At 42.2% G+C, this 10,177-nt stretch overlaps 1 protein-coding gene across 1 annotated transcript in view; it reads right to left on the bottom strand.

Annotated features, from left to right (window-relative positions):
• HSD17B3 (hydroxysteroid (17-beta) dehydrogenase 3) overlaps positions 1-10,177 on the bottom strand; it is a 52,000-nt gene that overhangs the window by 37,497 nt on the left and 4,326 nt on the right. Inside the window, exons 2-4 of the mRNA XM_012640017.1 lie at positions 9,100-9,116; positions 8,666-8,682; positions 7,955-7,967 (exon numbers count right to left, since the gene is read on the bottom strand). Coding sequence (XP_012495471.1) covers positions 7,955-7,967; positions 8,666-8,682; positions 9,100-9,116 — 47 coding nt within the window. The remainder of the gene's footprint in view (positions 1-7,954; positions 7,968-8,665; positions 8,683-9,099; positions 9,117-10,177) is intronic.

The raw sequence follows: 10,177 nt of genomic DNA, 5'->3' as shown, positions 1-10,177 counted from the left end.
AGAATGCTGTAATAACATTAAAAAAAAAAAAAAACATATAAACCAATGGAACAGAATAGAAAGCCCTGAAATAAATCCAGACATCTATAATCAACTGCTTCTCAACAAAGATGGCAGGAACACACAATGGGGAAAAGACAGTCTCTTTAATAAGTAGTGCTGGGAAAATTAGATATCCACATGCAGAAGAATGAAATTGGACCTTATCTCACACCTTATATACAAATCAACTCAAAATGGATTAAATACTTAAATGTAAAACCTGAAACCATAAAACTATTAGAAGAAAACCTGGGGAAGAAGCTTTTTGACATTGGTCTGGGCAACAATTTTTTCGATATGACACCAAAAGCACAGGCAACAAAAGCAAAAATAGACATGTGGAATTGTATCAAACCAAAAAGCTCCTACACAGCAAAGGAAGCAATCAACAGAGTTCAAAAGCAACCTATGGAATGGGAGAAAATATGTACAAACCATATATCTGATGAATTAATATCCAAAATATATAAGGAACTCATATAACTGAATACCAAAAGTAATTATAATAACCTGATTAAAAAATGAACAAAGGACCTGAATAGATATTTTTCAAAAGAAAACATACAAATGGCCAACAGGTATTTGAAAAGGTGCTCAATATCACTATCATTAATCATCAGGAAAAATGCAAATCAAAACCACAATGAGCTATCACCTCATAGCTGTTAGAATGGCTGTTATAAAAAGACAAACTATAACAAGTATTGCCAAGATGTGGAGAAAAGGGAACCCTTGTACACTGTTGGTTAGAATGTAAGGTGGTACTGCCATTATGGAAAACTATATGGAAGTTTCTCAGAAAATAAAAAATAGAACTACCTCATGATCCAGCAATTCTGCTTCTGGGTATATATCCGGAGGAAATCAGGTTCTCCTCAAGATATGCTCACTTCCATGTTCATTGCAGCATTATTCACAATGGCCAAGACATGGACCTTCGATTAACAGATGAATGGGCAAAGAAAATATAGTACACACACACACACACACACACACACACACACACACACTCCATAGTGGAATATTATTCAACCTTTGAATTGAAGGAAATCCTGACATTTCTGACAACATAGATGAACCTAGAGGACATGATGCTAAGTGAAATAAGCCAGACACAGAAAGACAAATATTTCACAACCTCCCTTATATGTGGAATCTACAATAACCAAACTCATAGAAGTAAAGTAGAATAGTGGTTTCCAGGGGTTAGGGGAAGGACAAACGGAGATTATAAACACAAAATTTGAATTATGCAAGATGAGTAAGTTCTGGAGACCTAACAGATAGCATTGTGAATATAGCTAACAATACTGTATTGTATACTTAAAATCTGCTAAGAAGATAGATTCTTAAGTGTTCTCACCACAAAAACAAAACAAAACAAAATGTTAATGATATAAGGTAATAGATATGCTCATTAATTTGATCGTGGTGATTATTTTACAATGTATACACATATCAATATATTGTCATATACCTTAAATATATACAATTTTTATTTGTCAGTTATACCTCAATAAAGATGGATGGGGAAATTCAATTCTTTAAAAAGTTAAAGGAGAACAAAAGAAATACACAAAAATTAGATGGCAGTGCTCTTGAAAAGGGCACAGGGGATGTATGTGCAGTGGGTGGGTGCTGCATGGGGCTTGAGTGAGGCCTCCCTGCTTGTGGCTGGTTGGGCTGAGTGATTTTCCACAGGCCAGAGTGATTGCACATGTTTCCCTAGCAAGCTCTGTCTATGACTGGGCAGAACTGACGGCATGGCAGGCCATAAATTTGCAGTCTTTATCCGACCTAAGCCTATTTGTTTGCTCATAATTGTTGGGTTTTTCTTGTGGCCTCCAGTAATTAGAGGTAGATGAGGGCTGTAGGTCTCCTCTCCCATAACCTAGCCAGCAGATGGTGTGTTACAATGCTAGCAAGCCTCAGACTGAACTCTACTACACATAAAACATTTATTAGTAAGCCATGTCAAAATAGTCAGGAACCTGTTCTTCTAAGCTCAGTGGAATACCCAGCTCTCTGTCCCTCAGGCAGTCCTCTAAATGCCTTGCATGAAGGCTCATCCCAAGTAGACATGATGATATTCTGGAGGAAGGATGTGGTCAACCTTTTGGCTGGATCAGGTGACAGAATCCTCCACTAAGTGGCAAGACATGGATCTAAATCACAGTCCAAGAATACTACTCTACCACGCTCACCCAATATTACACCTTTGTTCGTACAAGGGCGGAAGTGCCTGTACAATATTTCTAACCAATCCACATATCTTGAACTGCATTTCTTCACCATAAATAATTTCCTCAGGAAAACTATTTATAACACCTGTTAGGCTAAGGGGAAAGCCTTCTAATGAAGGTCAAGTTAGCTGAAGCATAGAGGTCAATGAACTCTGATTTAGCATTTTTTTTACCATCTTTTTTTTTTTTTTTAATTTTCTTATGAGACAGAGTCTCACTCTGTTGCCTGGGCTAGAGTGCCGTGGCGTCAGCCTAGCTCACAGCAACCTCAAACTCCTGGGCTCAAGCAATCCTCCTGCCTCAGCCTCCCGAGTAGCTGGGACTATAGGTATGCGCCACCATGCCCGGCTAATTTTTTCTATATATTTTTAGCTGTCCAAGTAATTTCTTTCTATTTTTTAGTAGAGACAGGGTCTTGCTCTTGCTCAGGCTGGTCTCAAACTCCTGAGCTCAAATGATCCGCCCCCGCCTCGGCCTCCCAGAGTGCTAGAATTACAGGCGTGAGCCACCGCGCCCGGCCTGATTTAGCATTTTTAAAAATTAACTAAAAACTCGATTTGTCCAGGGTCCTGGAAGAAATAAGACAGCACACTTAAATTAGGTAATGTGAAGAGAGTTTACTAAAGGGACAATTTACAAAGTGTGGGTGTAGAGAAACTACACAGGACAGTGCAATGCACTGGGGCTCATAAGAGCAGAACTGCTGTTACCCAGGGGATCCGAAAGGCTGGGGGGATGAACAGTTACTAGAATGTGGAGAAAGAGCCATGTGGAGAAGCCCATCCAACAGGAGCTGCGACCTTCAGCAGAGGACACAGCCAGTCTTCTACGATCTGCAGGGAGTTAACCCGAACTCACTCTCCTCTCTCCCTCCTACCTGTTGCCAGTGTTCCCCACTGGCCCACCCAGCTGAAATCAGAGGCCAAGGAAGCCCAATAGTGTACATCAGCTTCCTGGGGCACAGGGAACGGATCCAGAGGGGCAGGTAGGAGAAACCAATACACGCCACCACTGAGCAGTACCGGATGAGGGTACTTCAACTGTTATCCAACTGCTGCAGAAATGTGGACTACGACTAGCCAACCTTAAACAAATTTACCATACAACCCAGTGACTCCACTCCTAGGTAACCCACTCAAGAGAAATGGAAACATATGTCCACACAGAAACTCATGTATCAACAGTCATAACAGCATTATTCGTAATAGCCAAAAATGGAAACAACCCAAACATTCATCAACTGGTAAATGAATAAACTAAATGTAGTATATCCATATAATAGGATATTATTCTGAAATAAAAATTAAAGAACTACTGACACATGCTATAACATGAATAAGCCTAAAAAACCTGCTAAGTGGAAGAAGCCAGTCACAAAGGACCACATGTTGTATGGTGGCATTTATATGAAATGTCCTGAAAAGATTAGTGGCAGCCTAGGGCTACAGATGGGGGTGGGGGATTAATCATAACCAGGTGTGAGGGACCTTATTCGGGTGATGGAAATGTTCTAAAACTGGGTGGTGGTGATGGTAAACAATTTAAAACAGGTGAATTTTTTTGAGATATAAATTATATCTCAAAAAGCTGTTTAAAATTAAAAAACTAATTGACCCACGTGCATATCACACTGTTACAGCCCAACCAGGTTCATTGCCTGCTGCTCAAGAGGAGGCCAATACACTGAGACAGCAGGGTTACGGCAGAGGAAGGGTTTAATATCGCAGCTACCATCCAAGGAGATGGAGGAATTTCTCAAATCCATCTTCTCAAGAATTTGGGAGAAAGGGTTTTTAAAGATAGTTTGGCAGGCAAGGGGCTAGGGAATTGGGTCTGCTGATTGGCTGGGGATGAACTCATAGGGCTGGGAAGCAGAGGTTATCTTCTTGGTTGGGAGATTTCCTGGGTAGGGGGTCTCAAGGCTGTGGATTCGTTCTCTTGCCTGTCCACGAGTCCGGTTGGCATCAGTGTGTCCCCTCGGAATGCAGAATCCGAAAAATACTTCAAAGACCAGTCTTAGGCTTTATAATAGTAAGGTCATCTAGAGAGGCACAAGTGTTGGGCTTTACAATGGCAATGTCATCTATAGAAGTAGTGGGGGAGTCACGAATCTTGCACCTATCAGGGAGGATAGTGCCATGAAGCAGTCACCAGTTATAGCAGTAAGGAAGTTAGGGAAAAATTCCCGATTAACTTCTGGCTATATCTATACTTTTATAAAAATCAGACTTTGATTACTATTTACACCTTATGGCTCTATGTTATTTTAATATAGATGGTTTCAACACGATCTATGCTGAAGTTTTTAAAAGTGAATTATATTCACTCAAACAGGTGATCTTCGACCATGACTCTGGACAGCTGAAGGTACTGACACCACCAAGATATTGTCACAAGTTCCACCCCTGATCTGGAATCTGTACAGTGAGGTGTCACTTTATAAAAGAGAGGCAATCATGCATCTGTTGTTCCCTTTAAATACTAATAGTTGATTTCCTAAAATAGTCAAACGTGACATAAAAAAAGTTTATTCATGACAGTTTGGCTGGAACATAGCTATGATTTAAAGGAAGTTAAGGCTCAGAAAACCTCTCAAAGACTTTCATGTCAATATTTATTGACCCTACATGATGCTCTGCTCTGGCCAGACTGAGCAAAGGAGAAGGAGGCAGCAGGTTCCCTGAAAGAAACACCTTCGGCTGTGCTTGTCACGCTCTCCTCTGAAAAACAACCACCACAAAAAACTGAACCAACAGTGAATCTGAATGTAAACTGTGGACTCTGGGTGATAACGATGTGTCAGGTTCATCGATCACTATGACAAACGCAGCACTCTGGTGGGGGAAGCGCATAACCGGGAGGCCGTGCCTGTGAGGGGGCAGGAGGTACCTGGGAAATCTCTGGACCCTCTGCTCAATGTTGCTGTGAAGCTAGAACTGCTCTACAAAATAAAGTCTATCAAAAAAATTTTTTTTTAATTTTTTAAAAACATCAACCAAGGACTGTGCTATTTCAAGACTGACCCCTGCCAATGACATCCCCAAGTCTCCTCCCTCTGTCTCGCCATGGAAAATCTCCCACCCCCACCTCCAGCCCCCATTTTTGAGTCTTGGAATCCGTCAAAAGGATGGCTAAAGAATTAAGCACCTTTGTCTCAATTCGCTTCATCAGCCTTCTCAAGGGGAGATTGTCCATTAAATTGAAAACAATTTGCATTTTCAGCACAAAGGATGCTCTCTGCCTGGTGGGCTTCCAGCCTCTCCTTAATTGTGCCATTTCTCTCAAGAGCCATAGACCTTTTAAAGGTTCCATGTGAAGTGGTCTGGGCCAGGAGGGGGGCACGGGAGAACACTTGGTTGTCTGGGCCGGCATTGTTCCCTTTGTCCGCTCGAGCAGGACTCAATCTTATTCCAGAATGTCCGGGCTGACAGGCTCCATACACGGGCTTTGCCACCCCCTTTTCAGCAAGTTAAGCCGCAGGAGCCCTCCCTCTCCCAGAATTCACCGCCAACCCGTCCGGAGGAAGAATGGCCGCGGCCGTGATGAATGGGCCTTGTTTTCCTTCTACTGTATGTTGGGGCCTGGGTCAAGGAAGGTGCTTGTAGCTGCTAATCTACAATGGGTGGTGGGAACGCAGGGAAAGACAGGGCTTCCTCTGTGTGGCGGAGAATAAAAGACAGGGCTTGAATTCAGGTGCTAAAGGAGTGGAAGTGGCGTGAAAAAGAGGGTGAGCAGTGGCTTCCGAGGTAGGAAGAGCAGACTCGCTCCCGTCCTTCCCACCACCCCTGGCCCAGCCCTCGCCACGGTTTTTTCCCACCTGCTTCAAGTAATGCTTGAGATTCCTTTAACAGGAGGCGAAGCCTCTCCTGCCACTCTAAATATAAATACCGATTAGATTAAAATGCAATATAGAATAGGCTTCTGGGAAGGTGGAGGAGAAGTACTACTTTTCCCATTCCCACAATTAGGCACAATTTAAAAACCCGAACATAATACATAAAATAAACATAAGAAGACTCGAACACATGAAGAGAAGATCAGGCAGGGGGCCTCACAGCGATGATTTTCCAGGCTTTCTTTTTTGCTTCCTGTACCCCAGACTTCTCACTGGAGAAGCTGGCCATTCAGAAATGCCAACCGGTGCAGACATAAAAAGTCCCAACAAAAGCTTGCTCTCTCTAACCAAAGGACCAGAAAAGGGGAAGCCTAGCAAGACAGAAAACTTTTAGATAATAACTGCTCTACTCCAAGCAAGCATCTCAGAAAAAAACTATGGCCCCGCCCCCACTCCTTTTACTAAAGCCTGAGGGAGAGCTGAGATCTCCACTCTAGTGAGGCTCTGTAGCAAGGAGCCCCCACACCCCTGCCAGGCTGCCATCAGAGAAGATCAAGTAGGGAGCCGAGGCTTTCACCCCAGCTGCCACCACCCCCCAACTTCTCTTCTCCCTCCTCCTGGAACGATAACAGAGGGGGCCTTGTGGAGAACTAGGACTTTCACCGCTACCCAGTGGTCATGAGGCCTCCTTCCCCAAGTGTCACTGGAGGCCTGTGGAGAGCAGTAAAGAGGTACTCCTGCCCCTCCCAGCCACAGTGGTGTCAGCAGAGGCCTCAGAGGGAGCCAGAATTCCCACCCCCACCCTGCAGTAATGAGGTAGCAGTATCCGACAAGTGGAGAACCTGGGCCTCCACCCCACCTGGAGGCCCAAGTTAGCCCCCACTCCTCAAAGCAATGTCAGTATGGACCAAAAGAAACAGAAGATTGAAATAAGATCCAAAGTCTCATAACATAAAACCAAAAATGTCTAGGAGTCACTCAAAAATCACTCATCATACAAAGAATCAGGAAGATCTCGATCTGAATGAGAAAAGATAATCAACAGATGCCAACATTGAGATAACACAGATGTTAGCATTATCTGACATGATTTTAAAGCATAAAAATGCTTCAACAAGCCATTAAGAACACATGAAAAACAAATGGAAAATATAGAAAGTTTCAGCAAAGAAATAGAAGATGGAAAGAAGAATCAAATGAACATTTTAGAACTGAAAAATATAATAACCAAAGTAAAAAGTGCAATGGATGGGATTAATAGCAGAATGAAGGGGATGAAGAAAAGAATCTGTGAACTTGTAGACAAGTAACCCAGTCTGAGCAACAGAGAAAAAAATACACTGAAAAAGGGAACAGAATCTCAGGGACCCATTGGACTACAAAAAAAAAAATCTAACATTCATGTTATTGGGGTATCAGGAGAGAAAAGTGCAGGGCTGAAACAGTATTCAAAGAAATAAGTTTTCCAAATTTGTGAAAAGTTATAAACTTATAGATTCAAGAGGCTGAGTGAACCTCAAAAAGGATAAAGCCAAAGAAATCCATGCCAAGAAACATGTAACCAAACTTTGAAAACTAAAGACAAAGAAAAATATCTTGAAAGCAGAGAGAGAAATAATACCTTATTTATTGGGGAAAGGCAATCCAAATAACATTGGATTTCTCATCAGAAACCATAGAGGCCAGAAGGAAGTGGTACAACATTTTTTAATTGCTAAAAGAAAAGGACTGTCACCTGCAAATCCTATATCCAGCGAAACTATCCTTCAGCAATGAAGGGGAAATCATTCTTGAAAAAAGAAAAACTAAGAGAAATTGTAGCCAGCAAACCTACCCTAAAAGAATAGCTAAAGGAAGTTCTCCAAACAGAAAGCAAGTGACAAAAGAAGGAATCTTGGGACACTGGGAAGAAACAAAGAACAACAGAAAGAGAAAAACAGGGGTAAATATAATATATTTTCATTCTCTATGATGGTTCATTTTATGTGTCAACTGGGCTAACCCCTGGTACCCAGATATTTGGTCAAACACTATTCTATATGTCTCCATGGAGGTATATTTTTAGATGAGATTAACACTGAAATTAATAGACTTTGAGTAAAGCATATTTTCCTCCATAATGTAGGTAGGCCTCACCTAATCAGCTGAAAGCTTTAATGAAACAAGATTGACCTTCCTGGAGGAAGAGGGAATTCTGCCAGTAGACGGCCTTTGAATTTGAACTTAGCATTGGCTCTTCCCTGGGTCTTCAGCCTGCTAACCTACCCTGCAGATTTTGGACATGCCAGCCTCCATCATCATGTGAGCCAAGTCCTTAAAATAAATATCTCTATCTCTTGCATGTATGCGCTCTCTCTACATATATGTATATGTGTATATATAAAGAGACACACGCTCACATACACACCCTATTGGTTCTGTTTCTCTGAAGAACCCTGACTAATACAATCTCAAAAAAGAAAAGGCACTGTATATGAAAGGAAGCACTGTTTAAATACTCAATAAGAACAGCGAATAACCTTGGAAAGGTTACTCTGTGTAAAGCACTTTGCCCACCTCATCCTATTTTTTTTTTTTTTTTTTTTTGAGACAGAGTCTCACTTTGTTGCCCGGGCTAGAGTGACCTCATCCTATTTAACCCTGACAAAAGCCCAGGTGAGATTGACTTCACCTCCAGCTCACAGATGTGGAAATTCAGCCAGCGAGCATCAGAGGCAGGGTTTGCACACACGTGTCTGATCCATTCCCACCTTGGTCTCTTAACCATTGCGGTCCACAGCATTCCAGACTCCGAACTGCTTTCCTGGAAGCAGCAATTATTAGGGAGAAAAGAATGAGCTTTCTGGAAGGGAGAAGAGCCTGCATGAAGGAGAGGTTGGGAGCCCAGAAAATTGTTTTACACGGCCTCAGAAAAGAACAAAAGGCAAAGAAGAAAAAGATCCCACAAGGAGAAGAGCACGGCAAGAATCAGTACAGGACAGAACAGAAAGTTAGGACTTGAGGGCTTTGGGGAGGTATCTTTTGTGCCAGTAAAGACACAGAAGCCCAGAAAGGATATGTAACTTGTCCAAAATCATCAGACAGTGAATGTCAGAGCAAAGACTGGAACCCACGGCTCCCAACCCCCAGGCCATTGCTTTGTGACACGGTAAAGAAATGAGTGGCTAAGAAGAGCTTCCACACGGGGTCCCCTCTAAGTAGAAAAAAGAGTGTCTGACTCTTGAGCTACCAAGGGGACCACACGCAGGTCAGGTTAGCATGAATTTGAGGAAAGAATCTGGAAAACCAGAAAGAAAGAACATGAATTGTTCAACAATTCAGAGAACTTAGAGGTAAGGTGATTAATCTTTTGGTTGATATTAGGGCTTTCCAGAAACCTAGTGTAAGCTGGGAAATCGTTATATTAAAGGTTATATAGTTTTAATGCAAACAGCTAGAAAGCTTTCCTTCTGATTTTTTGGGATGGAAGACACCTTGTTTTAAAAAGTGGTTGCTGGGTGGTGTCTCCAACCTCAACACTCAAATATGACCACTCATCTTTCAAATGCTGGCCACCACTGATCACCAGTAAGTTACCGTATGCGATTAGGATGACCACAAAGAAGAACTCTTTACCTTAAAATAAAAACAGAGTTGAAGCAGAAGGTCAGTTAACAAAAAGTCATCATCAGGGATGAAGGATGAGGGGGACAGACCCAAAGGACTAGTGCAAAGAGCTTTTTTAACTGTCATGGTTTCTGTTTGTTAATATCCCCAAAGTTTCTATCCAGTGCCTCCAAGATGCCTTGCCCTGCCATTTCACAGAAGTGGTTTTATTATGATGCAGGCCTTCAGGGACAAGAAACACTTCGTACCATACTGTGGTTAATGCAGTTTCCATATGAACTGAATGTTTTTGCCCCCCCCCACCACCAAATTTTATATGTTGAAATCCTAACCCCCAATTTGATGATATTTGGAGTTGGGGCCTTTGGAGGGTGATTAGATCATGAGGGCCAGGCCCTCAGGTTGGGATTTGCGCCCCTGTAAGAAGAAACACGAGAGAACTTGCTTCCCC

Source organism: Propithecus coquereli, unplaced genomic scaffold (assembly GCF_000956105.1).
Source record: "Propithecus coquereli isolate 6110/MARCELLA unplaced genomic scaffold, Pcoq_1.0 Scaffold147, whole genome shotgun sequence".
NCBI classification, from domain to species: Eukaryota; Metazoa; Chordata; class Mammalia; order Primates; family Indriidae; genus Propithecus; species Propithecus coquereli.
Note: the sequence above shows the minus strand (reverse complement) of the source record. Positions and strands in the feature narration are given on the sequence as shown.